Below are 22,893 nucleotides of genomic sequence, written 5' to 3'. Positions count from 1 at the left end.
AAAGCCATGTCAACTCTTCCCTACTGCCAGATTTTATCCATATGTCTATGCAATGTATTCTTTATTTATATTTTCAGCCTATTTGTCCTCTTGGTATTATATTATCATCCCCCTTTCCTATGCTGACAACATCAACTAAAGTCAGAAGTCATGCACCATAATTAACAGGTCAGCTTGTTTCAGTCATAGCTCCTTGAGAACTTTTGAGTCATCATCACATAGTTCCTATGAGTTGTTACCGTTCATTTTATCAGTTTATTTTAAATCCTTTTCTGGCAATTCAAATCTGAGGCAGGTCCTCAGCCTTATCCCTTTAAAGAAAGCCTTTCTTAAGATCATAGCAGGAAAACTGCATCTTTCTCAAGTCCTCCTTTTCCATCTTGACTGCATAGGATCCCTACCTTGCTCCCTCTTGGCGAAGCATTTGAGAATGCCTTTTTTTTTTTTTTGTAGTCTGTTGTCAGCAAGTATGGCTCAAACTCTTGGAAACCGCCTTACTAAGATTTACATTTATTTTGCCATAGTTCATGGGGTTTTTTAATTTGTTTCCTCATCTGGACAAAAGTTCTTCTTTCAAAAGGCGTCATTCCATTCCTTCATCCTCTTGGCAATGCCATCTTCTGTGGGTTACTTTAAAATTCCTTTTTCTGCATGCAATTTTCTGGAAGCAATTTTCCTTAAGACGTCTTCATGCTATCCAAAAGCTTTTCCTCTTTTTGCTTACCCCTTTCAATCTCTTGTTAAGAAGCTTGCTCCTTTTTACACAGGTACTAGTAGAATTGCGATCTGCACCAAGCCAAGCTAAAAGGCTAAGACAGACTGAGGCAGAGTGCGTAGACCCTTCTGAAGAAGGCCAGGGCCATGCCCATTAAGCTGTTGAAAAAAAAAATCCAGAAGTGTTTCTAATCTGAAGATGCAGAATTATTTCTTATGAAATTATTTTCAAGTCATGGGAGTTCACATTTTCCAACCCAGCGATATCAAAAACAGTTTAAACATAGAAGATTCATGAGCAGCGAGCATAGACTGAAAAATAAATATAAGTATTTCAAGGATATGATGAACAGCAGCTGGAATGCCTGTACAAAATGGAGATCTTCCCAGGCTTCTGAAAATTTGGAAGCAGAAGTATTTTAAGAGATGTAAACAAACACATTTGTTAAATGTCTTAGTCAATAAAATATTTCTATCCTAAGTGGAAAATATGTCTCTCAAATAATATAGTATTTGAGAATTTTAGGCCCCAAGTCTCATCAAAACTGAATATACAAAATACATCTACTATCCCTGGTTCTCACCACCCTCTCCACAAAAATCTCTGCACTGTAGCATTTTCAGTCCTGTGTCCAATGTTTTCCCAGGAACAGAAAGACACTGAGAAAACTAAATGCCCAAGGGCTTAGGAGTCTCACATGCCATGTTTTCTGATAGAAAACACCATCATCTCTTAAAAAGCACACAAATATTTATTCATTAGGCTTGATCCAGAATGGAGCACATTCTTAGGAGCTCTGCTGCAAAGTGATTGTAACTATTCATATTCTGTTAAAACACTGATATGAGCAGTCTCATCTAAAGTATCTGATCATAACTTTCAGGGGTGCTGAAATAAAATGTGAAACTGCCTAGACAGCATACAGGAAAGAAGACCTATATTCTGCACATACTAGCAGTCATAAAACAAATGAGCGAGCACCACAGGCTACTGCAAAAACCCCCGACATTCTGTACTGTGTGAAGGGGAGTTTCATGTGAAAAACACAAGACGGCATTATCCACCTCTACTTGGCACTCACGAGGCATCAAATGAAATACTGTGCACAACCTAGGGCATAACTGAAGGAAGAAAGTCAAACTGGCAAAGTATCCAGGAGAAAGGAACAAAACAAATACATTTGCTCCCAAAGCAAAGGAGGTATAGAACAGATTTTGGGGAAAAACAGTCTTATCTTTAATGGCAACTGTGTCCATGCAGGGTTTAGGGGAGGCTGAAGACCCCTTCCTTGCTACTGGAAATTTCCCATAACAGACTGGATTCCTCATGGTGGGGTGAGGGCATCAATACCCGCTCCATCCCTGGAGTTCAAGGTGGATTAGGGGCTCCATGGACTCCCTGACAACCCTACATTCTTCTATGATTTGCATTGCCCTTTGGTATTTGCAAGCCACACTATTCTCATTTAACAAAAACCGTACTGCACTGCTGCTTCTGGCTTCACGCGATTAGGACGCTAACTTTGTCAATTTTCTTCATGTTTAAAATGCATTCACAACAATTTAATGATGCTTAGATCAAATAAAACAGGAATGCTTTTATGCCAGTATCTACACTGCAGGTATTCCAAGCAGTCTGTGTACACAGATTTGATCTAGCACATTTTGATTATATATCAGATGAGCTTTCATGAAATACAGAAATTAATATTCACAATAAAGAAGCAGACAACAAACACCTCCAGCAGCCTGAGACCTCCTTTTATTTACTCCTTACAAGAAAATGTCCTTATCTGGAACGGACAGATGAAAATGGGTAGAGAACCCCCCTTTCAAATTTTTGTGAAATGAAAATACAAAATGGAAAATTTGCTCAGACCATGCTCAACCACACTGTAATTTGTTTCAGCACAGAAAGCTCCTTTTACTCCAGCACATTCTAGATGTCTCTGACGTACTTTCAGTGTTTTTGCACAAATTAAGGGTTGCATAATACCCCCCCACGCACACATGCCAACCAAAAGAAGTTCCTAGAAGCACCTTCTAAAAAACCTTCCTCATGTGTCTGAGTTACACTCTAGGAGATGTAATGAAGGATGTTGCCTTCATAAGTACTTCATATTAACCAAACTTTCTTCCACTCAAGTCAAAGGTGGTTACTGAAGGGCAAAAGGCATTAATTTACTGATAAGAACTTTTAAAAACAAACAACCCCCTTCCCACTGGGAGAAAATTGTCCCTGGGCAAAATAGCCAGAGATTTATTGCCACCCAAAGAGCCATGATTAGTTTGTATCCTTTACTAACAGCTACATTAACAGAAATGCTTTTTCACTGCTTTTACCAACCTCCAACATATCTACAGACACAACTTCAACCACAAAGAGAAAAACACAGTTGTCAGAAACTGGACTGTGAAAAGTGTGTGCTAAAGCACACCTAGGGATATCCCCACCATTACAGAGCCTGGCCAAGAGGAAATCAAGCTAAGACAAGCTTCATTTCACCGGAACCCAGGCTGCCTCAAGTACCTACGAGGTCTCAGCGCATTCTAGGGAGGTCCTCTCGGATACATGCATCAGTGGATCCTAGTCCCCCTCCTCCTGATTCTGCTCTACAGGTCTCAATTCCAAATTGCTGGAATTCATGCTTCAAAAAAATATGAGCCTAAACACTGAATTTCCTGGCTTCACTTCGAAGGTGACCCACAAATTAAAGATGCAGAGCTACTGCCAGAGAAAAGCATCCTGACAGGAGAGCTCCCGGAGCTCCGCTGTGATGAAGCTAAGGAGGCCACCCAGGTGGCTGCACAACAGTGCACAGAAACACACCCCAAAGCTGATCCGGCACTAATGGACAGTCTTCCTGCTATTTCAGATGCCAGATTGATGCCAGATCCCCACCCAGCATAAACCAGCGTGCTTCTTTGAATCAGGTTATATTAGCTGACGTTCTGCCCCCACCAGGCATTAAATAGGTCAGCCTTGTTCATCATCATTTGCATCTACTTCTGGAAAACATTTACAATTTCATTTGTCTAGCAAATTAGTTAAAAAATTTACATCATCTGTCAATAAACTGTGTCAGTTTGGTCTTAAGGGTAGCAGCATCACATCAGATGAAAAAGTCCATCTAGTCCAGTATCTTATCTCTACCACTGCCAACAGCAGTTATTAGGGAAAAGAAAAGAAACAGAGAGACTGCAGAGCCACCTGGTATATCCTTAAAGCTTCCAGAAATTCAACACCCTGAAGAGCTCCCGAGTCATTTCATGTGTCCCCCACGCATAATAGGTCTCACCAAACTCATCCCTCGTGAATTTTGGTCCTTTTGAACAGTATTTAACTATGTCATTGTACGGAAAAGTGCTTCCTTTAGTTTTTTCTAAAGTTGTTGCCAGGTAAGAGCTAGAAGGACAAAAATTAAAAATGAGTAATTGTTCCTTAATCATTCTTTCCTTCCCATTCCTGATTTTAAATTATGCCACCTTTCCCTTTGTTTTCCTTCTGCAGAGACTGTTATCTATTCAGCCTCCATCTGCATGGAAACAATTCCATGAATGCTTCTGATAATCCTTTTTCCCTTGTCTGTGTCTTCCACCAAGTTACAAATTCAGTTTTTGAAATGCGATGACCAGAGATGCATGCAATAACGAAGACATGACATATCACAGATTTATACAGCAAGTGACTTTTCTAGGTTTTTTTCTATTTCTTTCCTAGTAGCTCCTGACATTTTTATTTATTACTCCCATGAGGTTTTCAGAAATTTATTCACAATAGCTGTAACCTCTGTTAGGCATCCTAATAGATTAGAAAATAAGCATGCCCCGCAGCATTTAGTCTTTTGTGTCTGTGTCTATTCATTTGCTTTTAAAATCACCTAGTGACCACATTGACCAATATTTCTCAAAATAAACCCATATGAGCACTAGTTATCAATTGCTTTGTTGCTCACAGGTTTCCAGGTAGCAAAGCATGTTCTTTCCCTGCAGGCACAACAGTAAATTCACCACCTCTAGCACATGAATTTATTATGATTTATTGTCTACGTGCAACGTCCTAAATATTCATTGTTTAAATTCAAAAGATGATTTCTAATTTTTCCTACTCATCTGCACCTTACAAAGCCTATTTAAGTCCCATTTCAAAGAAATCCTTGAAAAACAAAGATACACCAGTCTCTGCTCTCATACCTCATATACCTCATATCCCTCATATCCACTTCCAGTTCTTCCTTTTAAAAAGAATAAAAATTAACAAAAAAAAAAACAAACCAAACCACACAGGCAAACCACCACTACTTTCTTTCATCAACAAAAGCAAGCTACAGAATTACAGTTAAGTTGCTTTTTCCACTTAACACTAGTACCATGGCTTCACAAGTCAAACATGATTTGGAAGCAGGCAGGACAATCCTACCAGGGTTTGGTCAGACCTTACCGATCCGTAAATCATAAGCACGAGTTTTGCATGCAGCCCTCCTTGCAATTTAGCAGGGAAAAATCCGAATCCTTTGTACCACCTGCAGCACTCAGCCACACACACCAATTTACTTCAGTCAACACAGGGAAAGTGCAGAGTAAACACTGCAGACCTGATTAAACTTAATTTGAAAGATCTCCTGGGCTCTACCAAAAACACTGCATAGAAGTATCTACTTCACACAGAAAATAAATTCTGAAATTTAAATATGAGACCACAGTTTGGAGCACTCAGAAATTAAAAAACCAACCCTCCATCAGAACCTGACATGTGTCACTAACAGGCACATGGCAGTATTACTTACGTTCCTTCTATCGCATCAATTCACAAAAGATCTTGCTGGAATCAGTGTCCCACTTTGCAAAGCGCTCCACTAGCATAGACTCAAGTAATCTTGCCCTGTGACACAAAAGCCTCAAATCCTTTTAAAAACTTAAAGGGCCTTGTTAGAAGCTAACAAGGACGGGCAGTTTACCTCCAGCAGAAAGAAGCAAAGTTGCAGCCGTGTATACAATTGCAGGTGTACAAGTTCGATTGCAGTGCAAGTATTATTTCTAGCTACAAGAAAGTTTGGAATGGCTGTCCTTTTGTAAACCTCATCTCTCACCAGTTCCTGAGGACAATAACTACAAAAGTTTTGCATAAAGTAAAATGTAGCCCTCATCTAGGAAAAAACGGAAAATCTGAAATTTTGAGAACATTAGGCTTACAAAATTTAGATTAATTTATAAGACATACTCGAAGCTGAAGTACACTAGTTTTTCCTGCAAGTGGTGATTCTGATCCAGCTTTTTAATCTAGGCACGCAGTGCATGATCATTGGACGTTTGGAACTGGTGGTTTAGCAGCTTTATCAGAACCAGAATATCTTTAAGTTCAGACAGACACAGATTCATCCAGGCTGCTTTATTCAGCTTACGTTCATCTCTCTTTTACATTGACCAAGTCTGAAATTAATCTCAGAATTTGAGAAATGACTTTTTGCTTTAGTCAACTGGAGCACAGATCCACAGATCACAAAGCTACCCCTCATGTTTCAAGCCTGTCAGGGTAAGAGTGAGAGTATCAGTAAAGGGGAGAGGAGGAGACACACGCTTTATTCTTATGGAGGAGGACAAAACTTCACACTAGTTGCTCTACCAAAATAACTGTGTGCATCACGTAAGACATTACTTAGTATTTAAGTTCCTGGATTTTCACACTCAAATTCCTGAGAAGCAACTATTAACTTGCAAACCAATACAGAAAATACTATATACCTAAGATCACTACTGCTCACAGCACCACACCATCTGCCACTACAGCAGCACCGGCAGCCCAGCCTCACAACTAACTGCACTACTGCATCCCACAACAGAAAACGGATATGACTCACGCGAGTTAAATTCTTAACGCTTGACTGATGGCTGCTAATTGCTGCAAAACGAGATTAAACAGGTCTGATAAGCAGGTCCACATTTGGCTTTGTCAATGGTAACTCCAGGTGGCCTGCGATAGCTATGATTTCATTCTCATTCAATTCAGTTTTACAGCAAAAAGAGTAGCCTTGACTTACTGTTGCTCGTCACTCTCTATAGGAAAACACAAATGCTCAAACTTTACTTTCAAAGGCAAACCAGCTTTGCATATGATCCTAGTACCAAAAGCTGCTTTTATTTTGCTGTAGCACTAAGTTAGAATTATTGCAGTAGAATCTAACATCCAAACACTGTGTAAGAGTTTTTAAAACTTTTCTTCTGACTTGATGTTAAGGACCATAGATGTTCTTGTCTTCTTAACAGAAATGAGTCATACCTAAATCATCAGTGATCACAGCAGCAGCACCTCTGATCTAGCCAGCAGCTCACAAACTCAGGAAACCTGAGGTCTCTCCTCAGCTCTAGCTGCAGTCTACTGCCAAACCTCAGGCCTCTATCCTTATGATTTCACTATCCTTGAAATTGCAAGCTTGCTCTTTCTTGCCTCTATAAAGTGCTTTAGGATCTATAGATGAAATCCACAAATAGACGTACTACCTACAAACAGGAATGGCCAGCATCATAGCTGGTAGAAGCAACTTCAAGATAAAACACCTGGAGCACTGTAAGTGTTGAATTTGATTCTTAAGTATTTATATATGGACACTCACCAAGCTAGCACAGCGCCAAAGTCCACGTTAAGAAAAAAAAAAAATTATTGTTCCAGTAGCCGTTTTTGAAACAGAACTAGTACCATAGCTGCAAATGAGGTTATACATTTTAAGTGTCTTGCATAACATCATATTTTTGAGTAAGAACAAGGACCAAGAGAACAGGAACACAGTCAAACATCTTACTTGAGAAAATAAGACTACAAACTAATCCATCACCTAGATTTCTTGAATCACAACAGACAGCAAAAACTCACACTAGCTAGCCCACAACCGAGACATGGAAATGATAGCAGAAGCAGCTTATGAATTCCATCAACTCCAACTGGCTAAATCAGTGGTCTGAGAGAAAGTTTGATGACTGGCTAGTAGAGTCAAAATGGTAGGAATGACTATTTGCATATTTAACAGGTGATTTATTTAATCTTATATTTCTGTTCCTTCTGTATTCTGTGTATGGGTAAAAATGTTTTCATTCCAAATAATGTCTGGAATTCAATTAGTATTCCAAGTGGCCTGGTACCAATTAACTAAAATAGATCAGTATGCAAGATCTAACCACAAGATTCAACATAGTCTTCAAGCTCCATTCAAGCTGAAGTGATGAAATGGTAAGATAACAGTCATTTATACTAAAAATAGAATTCTTTTTTTCCTACAACAATTACTGATGTGAATAGGAAAGCTACAGAGATGCAAGCCTGAATAATTGCCAGCAAAATAGATATTCAGCTTTACACAAACTAAAAAACTGACACAGCTGGTAAGAAATGCATCTCTGTTTCTATTTGTACAGTATTCACACTTGAATTCTCATGCTTCAGCTTCTTCTTCAACATCTGAAGAGGAGAAAGAGAATCATTTAGGATTAAGAAACATCTGAGACTTAAAAAAAAAGGCGACAACAGCCACCACCTACTCACACATTCATTTTGAGCAGAGTAACCACTCTTTCACTTTGAGGAAGGCTGAGATTTGTCCAAAAATACCTGGATACAAAGGCCAGCACATTAAACCATGAAACCCAGGAAACAATTTTACCAGCACTGAACAAATCATTTACAATAGCATGAGTCCAAATTAAGCTCCTGAAACTTCATTTGTTTCTTTAGTAGTCAACCTTCTTCATTTTCCACACTGAAGGCTTTTCAGTATAACTGCAGTAATGCAGAGCAGTTACATTATGCTGAAATTAATCACTGAAAAATAGTATATCTTTTATCAAAACAGGAACTGAGAGGTGCTCTTGGACTGAAAGTCCAAGTGTACTAAAGTGGAAAATAGCCTATCTACATCATATTCAGTCATGACTTTTTGCACGTTACATGCAGATACAAAGGAACTGATGATCCATGATGGAAAAGATGCACAAGTGCTGTACTTGCAATCTAGTTCTATAAGTTGTTTTTTGGAAAGATTCCTTTTCAACAGACAGCACATACTAGCATATTATTTGCTTGATGACTATCGAGGCCTAAAACTTTCAATAGCTACCCACTGCCCTTCATTCAGTTTAAGGGCTCCAAGAAATACTGCAAATTTGGAAGCTAAGATAGCTGCTGGAATTGTGCATTCACAGATGAAATATCTTTAACCCACCTCCCTGAACAGATATAGCACTTCAACTCTGCACATCCTCAGCCGTCAATGCAAGCTTCAAACCTTTTTAAAGAAGCACACTTGTTACACCTACACTAGCAGACCAGTAAAGCAATGCTGATTGATTAAACATGCCCCAGGTCCCACTTCTGTATGAGGACCAAGTGGCCCAGAATGGCTTACATCCATCTTAAATTCTCCTAGCCGCAGGTTGCTGCCTTCAGACTGGCCACTGGGAATGCTACTGAGACTGTACTAGTTGGTCCAGGCCAAAAGCATGCCAGAAGCGATAACAACTTAACAGCACAGGCAACTGAACGCCGGTATTCATGAACGCTCTCATTGGCTACCAGAGACGCAGTCACAAATTTCAATTCAAGTGGCAGAATCTTTGAACATTCAGCTGGTTCCAATCCAGAGCAAAACCCAAACAGTGTTTTCAAACTTTCACCTAAACTGAAGGTTTCTGAAAAACATCAGGCTGAGAGCACAAACAGCTGGCACAGCCAACACAAAACACACTCCTCAGCCACTCTTACCGGAAGGGGAAAGGATATGAGGCAACCTACAACGAGACAGGATCAAGAATAACACGAAACCACACCTTTAGGCAATCTCAGCTCAGGTTGTTGCAGTCCTGCTTCTGGCCTGTCCTCTGAAACGCACGCTCAGCTCAGAGAACCGACTCGACAGAAAGCTAGCCAGAAAGAAATGAAGGGGTGAGTTAGCAATCAGGTCAGCTCCTTGACTAACCTCATCACGTACCTCTCTGAAGGCTGAAATCAGCACCAGGGAGGAGTATGTTAATCCAGTTTTTCATCCACTTAAGCTGCCATGGGACTGCACCTCAATGGGACACAATACACTCAGCTCTTCCAGCAGTCCTACTTATTGAGAGTACGTGCATACAGAAATGGATTTTATGATCTTCTTTCCCTACTTAGCACTGCAGCTAGAGACAGGGAGCAGTATACTCTTAGCAGGAGGATAATTCTCTTTTCTGATATTGATATTCATATTGCAGTGACTGTCACCTTACTTTATTTATTTATCAGCATTAAAGATTATTTGAAAATATGCCATGTCAACTAGGCCTTTTAGTGTTGGAAGTCTGAGACAGTTCTACTGCAAAAGTACAGCTAGAAATTACTACGGCAGTAGCTCTAAATCAATAGTTTCAATTCATAATAGATAAGGAATAAATAATTTCTTATGAACTGAATTAAATCCTGAAGACAGGCACCTGCCAGTTTGCAACCAGCCACAGCATAAACTGAAATCCACCAAGGCTTGGGAAGTCTGCCTACCAGGAAATTTTTCCACTGGAACTGCTATTAAAGTACTTGAACAGAGAAGAAACAGAGACAAAAATATCAGGTTGTCAACACACTGATCATTCAAAACAGAGACACTTCTGGGACACCGCAGAAAACAGCCCAAAATGCAAGCAGTTAAGCAACAAAAGGGACTGGAAGTTTTCCAGTTACACACCCATCTGGCAGGGTTTTGCTACAGAAGCTCTTGCTTTAGATTAGTCCATTTTCCTAGTGCTTTTATTGCATTTTGGCCCTCTTGCATCAGCTGGAAAAGGGGGATCATGGGTTCTGGTAACAGAATTACTGGCAAGAATCCCGATTTTCTTGCTTCTTTTGTGGAACACTTTTAGAATGCATACTTTTAACACTTTCTCCATTTTCCCCAACATTATGAAACACACCCAAGCGTGTTGAAGTATTTAAACCAAGTTAAAACCACTTCACGCTTAATGACCTCCACAAACTTCTGTTGTTACTAAGCCTCAAAGAAATAAGTGCATCGAGTAAAGTTTCAACACAAGCTCTTTGAGTGGCAGCTAAATCCAGCCTGTGAGACACTTGAAAACTCAGCTGCAAGCAGAGACTTCTGCCATACACCCTGAGACCAGTCCAGCAAAAAGCTGCCAGCACAGCTGGGCTGGGCTGCATCGTGCAGTCTCAACCCTGGACAGTGCTGCCCATATAGGGTCCAGCCCAGGAGAAGGCTTGTCCAGAACCCAGTGTCCACCACCCGTCCACACATTCCAGTTCTGGGCCCCTCAGTTCAAGAAGGACAGGGAACTGCTAGAGAGAGTCCAGCGCAGAGCCACAAAGATGATTAAGGGGGTGGAACATCTCCCTTATGAGGAGAGGCTGAGGGAGCTGGGTCTCTTTAGCTTAGAGAAGAGGAGACTGAGGGGGGACCTCATTAATGTTTATAAATATGTAAAGGGCAAGTGTCATGAGGATGGAGCCAGGCTCTTCTCAGTGACATCCCTTGACAGGACAAGGGGCAATGGGTGCAAGCTGGAACACAGGAGGTTCCACATAAATATGAGGAAAAACTTCTTTACGGTGAGGGTAACCGAACAGTGGAACAGGCTGCCCAGAGAGGTTGTGGAGTCTCCTTCTCTGGAGACATTCAAAACCCGCCTGGACGCGTTCCTGTGTGATATGGTCTAGGCAATCCTGCTCCGGCAGGGGGATTGGACTAGCTGATCTTTCCAGGTCCCTTCCAATCCCTGACATTCTGTGATTCTGTGATCCCCAGCTCTAGCCCAGGCCAGAGTGCTTCCTCCCTCATGCCAAGAGGCTCAGGAAGTACTTTCTCTCCATCTACAGACCTGGACTCAGCAATGCCCCGTGAAGCTCAGCTTCACCATTGGAGATGGCCTTCTATGGCTGTAGTAAGTCAGGGTACTCATGTGCTGTCCTTGGTCGGTGAGAGCAAATAGAAGAGGGGAAAAAAACATCCTCTGCTCACTCTGATCTAGGAGTAGGAGAGAACATAATCCCTCAAGAACAGACCAGAAGCAGGCAGTGCTGCAAGATCCCAGCACTTCCTCAAAGATAACAGCATTGGCCCCATCAGCCTGCTCTCACAACAAGGGTAATGCCTTTTCTCCCCTCCTCCCTTTAGAGCTGCACCACTAGGGAACATGCTCATTCTCCCCTCTACCAGCACCCTCTAAAAAAATAATAAATCCTGCTTTGTACAGCAATGCTATAACTATACAGGATATTTTGGAAGTGCCACTTTTTTTTTCTGGTTTCCCTGCAATCTCTCCTATGCTTCATATGTGCAACACTCGCTGTACCCAGAGTTGTTACTCCTGGCTAATAAATCAGGAAAGTTCCCCATCAGTGACAACCCTGAAAGACGTAAAAGGAATAAAAAACTCCAGCAGAAATAAAATGAAACTAGAACCACCAAGGTTTTGAGTTACACAGTCTCATATAAAAAAAAAAAAAAAAAAAAAACAAATCTCTAAGAAGTTCTGTTCTTCTAATTAATGTACACTCATAAAACACAGTTGTGCAAGGTACAGTTGCATGGGCTTTGCAGTCTTGAAATGTAAATAATATACAAATATTGAATGAATTAAGCAGGGGAGTTTACCTCCTTAAATAAGTTTCATCATGATAAGCAAAGAAAATAGTTTCTGTACAGCAGTTTGCGTGAGTTGCAAGGTCACTGAAAACCCTCGTAAGAGAACACATGTTAAAGGACTCCAAGTATCATATGAAGTATATTTATCATGACATGAAGTACCAGTGGAGTTCAGCTCTGCAGAAAACAAAAACTGAAACTGACCTCAAGGAAACAGAGAACATAAATAAACAGAATTTCAGTTTATTTACACAGGTAACAACCACTTCTTTTCTAGTGAAAGTGATCTGGACAGAGTCACTGAGCCTTTTGCAATTGCACTTGACCCAGGAACGGTGACGGTGTTCGGAACTGACCAAATTCCGCTCCCAAGGAGACTTGGAAGGATTCCCAGTTCTTCACACCAACCGCCTGGCAAAAACTCCTCATTTCCAACTGTGATCTGGAAGACAAGGTTACGTTCAGGAAGCAAATAGCTTCTGCCCTTCTCCACAGATGCCACATGTCACTTCCACTGATGGCATGGGCTGCAAGGAGCGAGTGAAGACAGGATGCAGCACACAACCAAAAACCTGGCTTTCACCAGCACGCCACGTTATTGCCAGCACGTGGAAGCAGAACTAGTGGTGAGCACACATACATTCAGATTAAAGTCAATCCACTTTCATATGGATCACCCGTAAGGTTCCTGGAAGATGGCTGAGAAACCTTATCTTAGATACTCCATTGAAAGGCAGTAATAAACCAATACAACACAAAATTATGGCATACATCTAGCATGTTTCCCCTCAGAGATATTTTTCTAGAGGGAAAAAACAGTACTATCATGCTTTCAAAAGTGTATGTAGCTGTAGAAATCATATTGAAGGTGGAGCAGTGGAAGTAGGAGCTTTTAATCTTATGGGCGTGCCTCTGTGGTGGAGTTAAATGTAGCACTTTGCTACTGTGTCAACATTACTGGATAAATTTAACCCCAGAATGAGGGGCCCCACTTCAGAACCACAAATGAATTCCTACAGAGGTACAAGTGTTCCTTTCCTCTTGGTGTATCATTGAGTCTTCCTTGTTCATACCCAGGGCTTTCTGTGCTACAGTCAGACGACAGACTTGGGCACTCTTGCACATTGCAAAACACCCATCTGTTGGAAGCATGTAAGCCCACGTGAGGACTTTTCAACTCTTGATAATTATTTAACCTGCATCTTCACACTTCACAGACTGCAGGTTTCAATCTATAGTCCCTAGTAAGCCAGAAAGACTGTACTGAAAGCAGCGCTATACCTGTGTCAGACAGGTATTGTGTAAAGGGGAAGAAGATCAGACAAAACTCTCTGCAAGAGCTGCAGATAACTCTTCTGTGAAGACATCACTGAAAAGCTGTCTTCACCACTGAAAGCACCAGCTGCTTACTCACCCAGAGCGCACTCTCTGCAAGAGACATCCACTGATGCCATCAGCAAGCAAATCCCAGAGCAACTCATTTACTTTACTACAGTAAGGGAGAAATGCAGAGCCAAATTTTTACAAGAGTATCTAGTTCCTAAATCAAAACATACGTTTCTTGTGCGATTTGAAAGAGTGCTGATTCCCACTGACTGCAAATGAGTCAGTCTGTGGGAAATCTTTAAGCCCCATGCTGCATCTCAATGCATCCCAAAGGTTATGAATAAAGGCAGACACGATTTAGAAGAGAATTCAACTCTGGTGTGCTGTTGTTAGTAGCTGATCAGCAGCTCTTCACAACTGAAAGAAGGACTATACCTGCTCCGGTCAAGGAATAAATACGGTCTCAGAGGAAAAAAAGTAATATACATGAAAAAGAAGCAGCCTGTGCTTCTGTGTCAAGCTCAGCCTGAGGTTCATTTTCTCCTGGAATACAATCAATCACAAACTTCTTACAGAAATCTACCTACCAGTGATTACCAGAAAATGCCCCAATTGTCAAAACAGATTCTGTTGTCATGTGTCACACACACATTCTGCTGTACAAGGTGACTTCACTGACTGCTTCATATGTCTATCTCATTCTAACAAATGCTGTACTTCTGAGTGTGCCTGTATTGTTGAATATAAACCCCCAGAGAAGCCATACAAAATAAGTGGCAGGAGACTACTGCGGGCCATGGATATTCGGGGACAGTTTAAAGCAGGGAGCCTACAATGAAAGATGGGAATCCCAGCCATAACTTCCATTTTATTAACCACAAATGTGCAAAGTCTCTATCATTGTTGAGATGCTGAGATTTTTTTAGTTTCTTTGGGTATAACTTACAAATACAACTCGCAGGTTACCTAGGCACGCAAATACAGCGGTTCCAAATAGCGACTGTTCCAAAGGGCTGGGGAAAAAAGGGAACAAGTTTTTTTTGTGACCAGCACTACAGAATATGCTTACAACTCAGCTTTTCTCTACTGAGAAACAAAAGTAAATAAACCGCCGTAAAACTGAAATTTTCACTTGCTTAATTTTATTTAAGACCATAACAGACATGAACATTTACTGAGGATAATGGTGCTAAATTAAGTATTAAGGCCTTTTCTACTTTTCTCTTGATCCTTTAGGCTTTAACACAATTTGTTTCATTCTGTTCTCATTTGCTACATTTACAGCTTTTTGTATTGTGCTTACTTTAGAGAGCGACTAAAAAGAGAAGTCAAATTCTTAGCATGGCTGTGGTAAATTCAGGAGTCATTTCTGTATGACACGTCCTGTTCAGAGCTACAGAAATGCAAACTGCAGAAAAATATCAGTCACAGGCTTTCTTCTGCATTACTCTCGAAAAACATTTATGTAGCTCCATTCTGCCTTTTCTCCACTGGGAAATATACTTTCATGATGTCTGCTCATACAGATGCCTCACGATGAGTATTACATCTTTACTGCATTTTAAGAGACCCTAATAATTTCATAACCTGCACTTCTCTCGCCACTTCAAATACTATGCAGCATATAGTATTTGAAAACTAGCTCTAACACCCTGATGCACTTAGCAGAGAAGGTAGCATTTCAAAAGCCTGGAACTCCTAATAATCCAACAAAAGCCTGGATGTGGACTGTTTCTCCAGGTATCTCACTGATATCACTAGGAGATTTAGTAAAAAAGCACTGCAAGAACATACCCTTAATATTATTTACATTACAGAAATGGCTGGAAAGTCACACTGGCAGAAGGGTTTCTGTGCCCAGGGCACCCATGCTAGATGCTCTACAAGCACCTCAGCTGGAGGAGAGGGCCAAGAAAGCTCTTGCTGCACAGCAGAGCTACAAACTGCTATGACAGGCCAGCGACTAAGTTTGAAAGAGAACCCAGGTCTCACAGCCCACATGCATCCACTCCATACATGCCCTCCATATACCTACTTCATATAGAAATGGATGGGATATTAGTCTTCCAGTCACCTATTGACAAGTAGCCTCCTGGAAGTTACGCATACAGTACCAATACTGGAATCTGGTTATAAAATTTACAGCTGGCCCAGCAATGGAAGTATTTGTGAACATGTTGTTTCAAATCCCATAGTTTCTTCATAAATTCAGAAGTTCTCCACTAGCATCAACTATGAACAGACAAAAGAATCTTTACATCAGGATTATTTTTTTTCTAGACTCATCATCATCATTTTTGTTGTAGAACACATTCATGTGCTTCAGAATGAAATATTGGTTTATGTTGAAGATGTGCTATGTATTTGGTTTAGGTTCCTAATGCTGCCTTCTAACAGAGTCCAGAATCCATCTCCAGAGTCAAAAGGAGCTTTTTAACCCACCTATTTAAGTGTTACAATATACACAACGTATCCATACACAAAGATTCTGTAATACCTTACAACCCTGACATGTCTATGTTGACAGTGTGGCTATAATCATCAACTCTATTCTGCATACCATCTGCATTATTAAATTACTCAGCATTTCTTGCTCCGACTCATCACTTGCAACATCGTGCTGCTGAAACGCAAAGCTCTTTCAACATGAGTTCCACTGACATTGAAACTAGACTTTTTTTTAGTAGTTGCCCTTGACTTTGAAATTGGACAAGAATAATGTATCAGGATAACAACTTCTGCTACATAACAGGAACTATCATTTAGAACAGCGATTCTCCAGTCATGATGCTATAGAAATAGTAGTGGTGATTCAGCAGCACCTGGGGGAATGGGGGGGGGGGGGAGGATGTCAAAAAAGTGAAATAAATTATGGATGCAAGTGCTGCATAATCACAGAAAGCATGTGCTGTATTTCAAGTGTCTGACAAAACTCTGTTAGTGAAATGAAAAACACAATAATCAGGAAGTACAGAGAAAAAGGTGGTGAAAAAACCCTAATCGTTCTGAAACACAATGTGGAATAGAATAAACCTTGCAGTTTCTCTCTTTGGTAGAGTTTTTTTGCTCCTACAAACAGCTAATATTTGTAGGAAGCATGCCTGTTTTTAGCAGGGAAAACATGAACATCAAAAGCTAGAATCAAGAACATCACTTTTGAAAAGAACATCACCTCTTTTGTGTTTGAGGAGAGTCTCTATTAGCATGTCACAATCACAGAACTTCCAGGAAATTTATATAAAGGCATAAATCTCTTCAAAAAACAATTTAGCGTCATAAAATTTAGCATATTTAGAGAAAAATAGGAAGAAACTGCAAGAATGCCATTGAACCATGGTACTGCTTTGCTGCATTTCTGTGTGCCTTTAAATGTTTATAAATGCACAATCCACAAACGCTCTGTGAAGTCTGCAGAAACAATTTAGATGTAGAACATCTTCCAAGCAAAGTTCACTTTCACACAGGTGACTGTACTGTCTCACTGAAGATTTTGTTGCTTTGCATGCCAAGATTCTCCCCAAGTATATTGCACAATATGTTTCTAAACCCAATAAGCTGACACTGACAATTTCTAGCCCAAGCCTGCATGAATTCTAAAAGCAATGATGCTGAATTCTAGAAACAACAATAAGAGGCTAAACCCATTTTAGTATCTGTTATTCAATGAACTCTATTTCAATCAATCATTGCCGTTTCGGGGAATTCCCTCAATAGCCCCACGCAACAGTGTTAGTACAAAATAATATCATAAGGGCCATTGATTCGTAAAACTTTAGCAGAAGAAATGTTTAGTATAACACAACATTAAAGTTACAAGGAGACATTTGTATGACAAGCACATCAGTCAAGCTTTTTAGCTTGAGAACCATCATAAAACAAGTGACTATACAGATTAGAGAACCCAGATCCTCCTCGATCACCGTGTTATCTTTCTCATCTTCCACTGGTACCTCTGAAGTTGCACACAGAAGTCAGAATGCTTGATACTGTGCTTCTGAAAAATTACCATTCTTTCAAAAAATTAATTTTACGTTTTCACAAGGTGAAGGTAAGACGAATTTCCAATAAGGTTTCTCTCTAACTCCTTAAGGTGTATCTCCCCCAAAATATGAGACTACTAACCTCTTCAAGAAGAAGGAGCTCAACTTTCACCTTTACAGTACTGTACAAGTCATTCAAAAAACCTCTCTTTACTATTGACACTTGTACACCACTTGTCTTGCTAGTCAACTGAACACTCACCTCTAACTTACCCTGCCTTTTAAAATCAATACAATTTTAAAATGCCAGATTACAAGTCAAATTAGGTATTTCTTTAATCAACAAAAATCTGCCTAATCCTAAAAGCCTGTGTGAAGTAATTAGCTTGACTTAGAGCACCTCCGTCCCATGAAGAGCTGACCCAGATTATCAATTCAAGCTATTTTTTTCCTTTTATGGTATTTACCTTTTCTCTTTTTCTAAAACACTCTGTTCAGCTAGTCTTTGATGCATTTGTGCAATACAAAATGACTGTGCAAAGATCTGCACAGAAAGCAAATCATCCTAATTTCAATTGCCTAAAAAAGATGGGAAAGAAAAAAAAATTAATGCTTACCTAAGCCAAACAAACTCTTAAGTACTCTATACTCATTTACAGCTTAGTTTCCAAAAGGAACTGAGCAATTAAAGGAAAAAAACCAACAGGATATGCAGATCTGGTCATTATAATGTAGAGAAAATACCATTTAATTACAAATATCAACGGTTATAGTAATGGTGTTTTAAAAGTTACTATCTACTGCATTGTAGAAAGGTTTCCCTGCTATATTTTGGCATGTCTCTAATTGCCTGACTCTTTAAACATTCCTGAACTGTTTAGAAATTAAACTGAATTTAAGAGAGACCTGAAATTCACCTGCAGAAGCTTAATACAACTGGGGAGGGGGGAGGGGGGGAGAGAGAAACTCTTAAGTATCCTCTTCATGAAGGAAAAAAGCCCTTGAGACAGCTGATCAAACCCAGATACATGGAGTTTTGCAAGAAATCGGACTAGATTTTCCTCTCCTCACCTTACTATCTCTTTAAGTGGAGGAATATATGATAAATGTTGAAGTTTCTATTCCTGTCAGACACTTTTCCAACAGTTTCTAGGGCTGATTTGACACTTGCTTCTGAAGGAGCAATTTTTTTGTTCTGAAATCAAGCAGAATTTAAACCATGCAAGCAGAAATGTTGGAATAGGCTCATTGTTAATATCTGGTGCTTGAATGGTTCAATTATACATAGCTGAGACCCACTCACTAATCATATGCATTGCTAATTACATCTCAGCATTTAAGGACCATCAGTTGACTGAAGCTGGCAGAAGAAGATTATTAGTAGGCTAATCTACATTTAGAGCGGATGATGAGAATTTACATCTGAGATTATATTTTATTTAATACTCCTTGAACTTCTCTTTGAAGCAGTGAAAGTCAAAGTGAGCCTACACCACGGATCACCAAGAGTTCAGACTATGTTATACAAAGCAGAAACAAGATATTAAAAAAGGAAGGCCTGATGATGGACAGATATGTTATACTGTAGCTCTTCCCTCCCCAAACCACAGTTGATCTATACGCATTATGAGAGTTGAGAGGTTTATTGTTTTATTTCATCCAAACACAGTCATAGCTTGATTTTCCAAACCTTCATGAAATCACATCACTCCTTACACTTGTTACTTGGTTGGCCTTTACACTGAGGCTAGTAAGACTTGATACCTTGAATAAGGCCAATTAACCATTACTTAATTTGAAAGTACTTTTATTGCTAAATTCTTATTTGACATTCAGTCATGCTGTACTATTTTCATACACTATATTATTTAAATAATATAGTGGCAGACATTCTTCATCAATATTACTAATACCATATTTGATCACTGAAAGCACACAGCAAGAGACAAGAGGTGTAATAGGGAAGGACTTTAGGTCACCTACAGATGCAACACTTGATGCACCTACAGTGCAACAGTTACACCCTCCATGACCATTTTGGTTTTGTTCCCTACACTGCTCCCCATTTGCACTCTTCAGCTTACACAGCTTCTACTCTTTAACCCTGTTTTGTTCCTAGCCTCAGAGCCACTCCTTTGCTAGCTTAAAGTTTCTGGAGAACAACCAGTTTTTAAAAATATAGAGAGAGACAAAGTGTGTAAAATGTAACAGGAATAAAGAAACAAGTCTGAAAACTCACAGATCCTTCTAGAGCTAAGTTCAACCTTAGAGTGAGCAGCACAATGTAGTTTTGGGATCGCAGCTGGTTTATGACTTGTCAGCTCAGACAGTACAGAGCATATGTGGAGCAGACACAAACTTTTATGCCCTGCTCTCTTCAGTCCAGGAGCTGGATGTTTCTCTCCTGGTTCTTTACATGTTGATGGGCTTTGCTACTAAAGTAGAATGGCAAAGTATTTCTCCTGTTTTGCAATACTTTGACTAAAATCCCACAGCCAAACAGTACTGAAAGAAAAAGTATTTTTTCACATTTACAGTTTGCTCAAAAGCCACTGAAATAAGTAAATTATATTACATAAGTGTGCAGTTATGTAGCACTATATGCCAGACGCCTACTGCCAGATTTAAAAGGGGCCCACTTCAACTCCAATCTCCCATTACAAGAAAAGCTTCTGTGAACTACCGAGACCCCGCCTATTGCACAGCTCAGAGTCTAAAAATTAACCAACATAAGAGGCACAAAAACACAGATAATTCAACTCTGTGAGCCTCACTACGCTACAGCTTCCACAACAGAACCAAGAGACTCTCAAGTTTCACCTGTCCTGGAAAGCAGAGGCGCTGGGGTGCCTGAAACCTGAAGTCCCTCTTCCCTGTGTGAGGAGAGTATAATCTGTAATAAAGCTCTACGGCCCTCCTATTCCCACCCATAAGGACAGCTCCTCTGACTTCTGAGAACGTTACCTCTACCGACACAGCTCTGCAAGAAGCGTGAGGAACAAGCTGTAACTGCATGCTTCAGAATCGCCCACCTCACTGAACTGAAAGCAGCAGTCCGTGAGGAAAAGCTTGGGGAGTTTCAGACAGACGACACACATATGCATGTCCGTGCTGAAGAGCCTTTTGGGGAAACTGGCTACGATCCCACCACGCCACACAATAAGCTGGAAATGGTAGGTCAGGTCAATTTCCTGCTTCCAGTTTTTTTAAGGCAAAAAGACATAAATTCAGTACTATAATTTTAGTTGTATGAAGCCTTTACAAATCTAGTAAGCAGGCTTTTCATAGTCTACATTAATGCCGTACATCTGTCAATAAAATAAAAGAGACAGGGAAAAGGTTTTTTTGTTATTACTTTTAAAAACGGGGCCAGGTAAATCATAACACACAACCTCGGGTCACCACACCTTCAAATGAAGGTATCACAATTTTATCGCTGGGAAAGCTGGCGAACTGGGGTGAGAGGATGCAGCACAGGGCATTCACGCCAACTAACCACATCGGTGCGTGTAGTTCAAACCCATCCATTTTAAGTGTTTTATGCAACCAATGCCTGAAGCACAAACTTCCAAGCACAAACACACAGAGCGTCCCAGATACTGTGTCAGCACAAAGAAATTATCGAGCTACACGGCTGGTGCCAAGTCTACTTTTCAAAGCCCCCGGGGCCTCGCAGCTCCTGCCTGCTCCAGCCAGGGCTCAGCGCGTTAGTAAAAACTTGCGTCCCTGCACTCTGTTGGGAGGCTGGGAGCAAACAGCCAGGTCGCTTTTAATCCACAGGTAAAGATCACAGGCGCTGACAAGTGCTGATTCTCTGCGCGTTTGCTGACAGAGTTTCTTCTCCAAAACGCATTAGAGGGGGGACAAAAAAAAAGGCTCTGACGCACTTTTGCCTCCCCACATAACCGCCGTGGCCGCCCGAAGGCTGTCACCGAGGCCCGGGGGCAGCGCGGGCACCGTGCGGCTCAGCGGCCGGAGGGCTCGGCGGCCGGAGCTGCCCCGGCAGCGCGGGAGGGCCACGCCTGCTCCCGCCGCCCCGCGGTGAACCCAGGGCGGGCCGGGCCGGGCGGGTGACGGCGAGCCCGGGCCGAGCCGCTCCCGCGGCGGCGATCAGCCCCGGCGGGTCGCTCTCACCTGCGTTGTAGAAGCGGTCCAGCACCGCCGTCTCGCCGAAGTCCAGCTTGCCGAAGTGCAGGGTCTCCAGCGCGGCCCCCACCGCCTCGCACGCCTCCCGCAGGCTCTGCAGGGCGCCGCTCTCCGCCGCCAGCAGCGGTCCCTGGCTCGCCTCGTTGATCACGTAGGTGACGGCGGTCCGCCTGCCGCCACCCTTGGCCCGCGCCGCGATGCCCGGGCAGGCGGCGGCGGCGGCGGTGCCGTCCTCAGCCCAGAGGGTGCCGGGCGGCGGCGCGGCCAAGTCAGGCAGGAGGCTGCGGGCGCCACCGTCGGCCTCTTGCGCCCGCCTGCCGAGCACCTCCTCGCAGGGGGGTCCGCCACCGGGAGGGCCGGGCACCGGCACGCTGATGATCCCCTCGCTGCTGTCACTCATCCCTGCGGAGGAGCAGCCGCCGCAGCGTGTCCCGGGCTCTGCTGCGCTGGCCGGGGTTAGGCGGATGCCATGCTGCGCCGCCCGGGCCGGAACGGCCCCGCCGAGCTGCTGGAGGGGAGAGGCGGCCGGGCTGAAGCGAGGGGCTCCCCCTTGGGCGCTAACGAAAGCAGCCGGAGGCGGGGAGACGAGCACAGCCTCCTTCGGTGTCTGCCGCCGGCACCATGGCGCGCCGCTCCCTTCTCCCCCGCACCTGCAGGGACTACCCCCGGCAGCAGTACCTCCTCCTCCTCCTCCTGCCGTCCCCAGGAGCTTGCTTTTCCTCGGGGCGAAATTACTCGGCCGCGGAGGAGGAACCACTTGTAGGATCGCTCTTCGGCGCCCCCGCTTTAGCCGAGCGACAGCTGCGAAACCACCGGCAGCGCGGGCTGAGGCGGCCCCCAGTGCCGGGCACCTCCCTCCGGCCCCGCCTCCGGGCAGGAATAACCACCCCTCGCCTCCCGCTGCTCCCCTGGCTTCGCGTCCCGAGTGGGAGCTCTCGGGGTGGGTGAGTCACGCCGTGTCGCCACGGGGCTTTCCCGCCTGCCGGGGGCGCCCCTCCCCACGGGGAACCCCCACCCCGCAGCCCGCGCTCCCTGGGCCGCCCTGTGAGGAGACGGCCCTGACTTGCCCTGGAGTCGATGAGCCTCTGTTTGCACGAAGCTAAGTCGTGTGT

The 22,893-nt window shown here is 42.4% G+C and overlaps 1 protein-coding gene across 1 annotated transcript in view; it reads right to left on the bottom strand.

Moving 5' to 3' along the window:
* MAP3K5 (mitogen-activated protein kinase kinase kinase 5) overlaps nt 1-22,560 on the bottom strand; it is a 119,854-nt gene extending 97,294 nt beyond the window's left edge. Inside the window, exon 1 of the mRNA XM_068398082.1 lies at nt 21,770-22,560. Coding sequence (XP_068254183.1) covers nt 21,770-22,181 — 412 coding nt within the window. The 5' untranslated portion in view covers nt 22,182-22,560. The remainder of the gene's footprint in view (nt 1-21,769) is intronic.
* Between the last annotated feature and the right edge of the window lie 333 nt (nt 22,561-22,893).

The sequence above is a fragment of the Nyctibius grandis genome, chromosome 1 (genome assembly GCF_013368605.1).
Source record: "Nyctibius grandis isolate bNycGra1 chromosome 1, bNycGra1.pri, whole genome shotgun sequence".
Lineage (NCBI taxonomy): Eukaryota > Metazoa > Chordata > Aves > Nyctibiiformes > Nyctibiidae > Nyctibius > Nyctibius grandis.
This window is presented reverse-complemented; position numbering and strand designations above follow the sequence as displayed.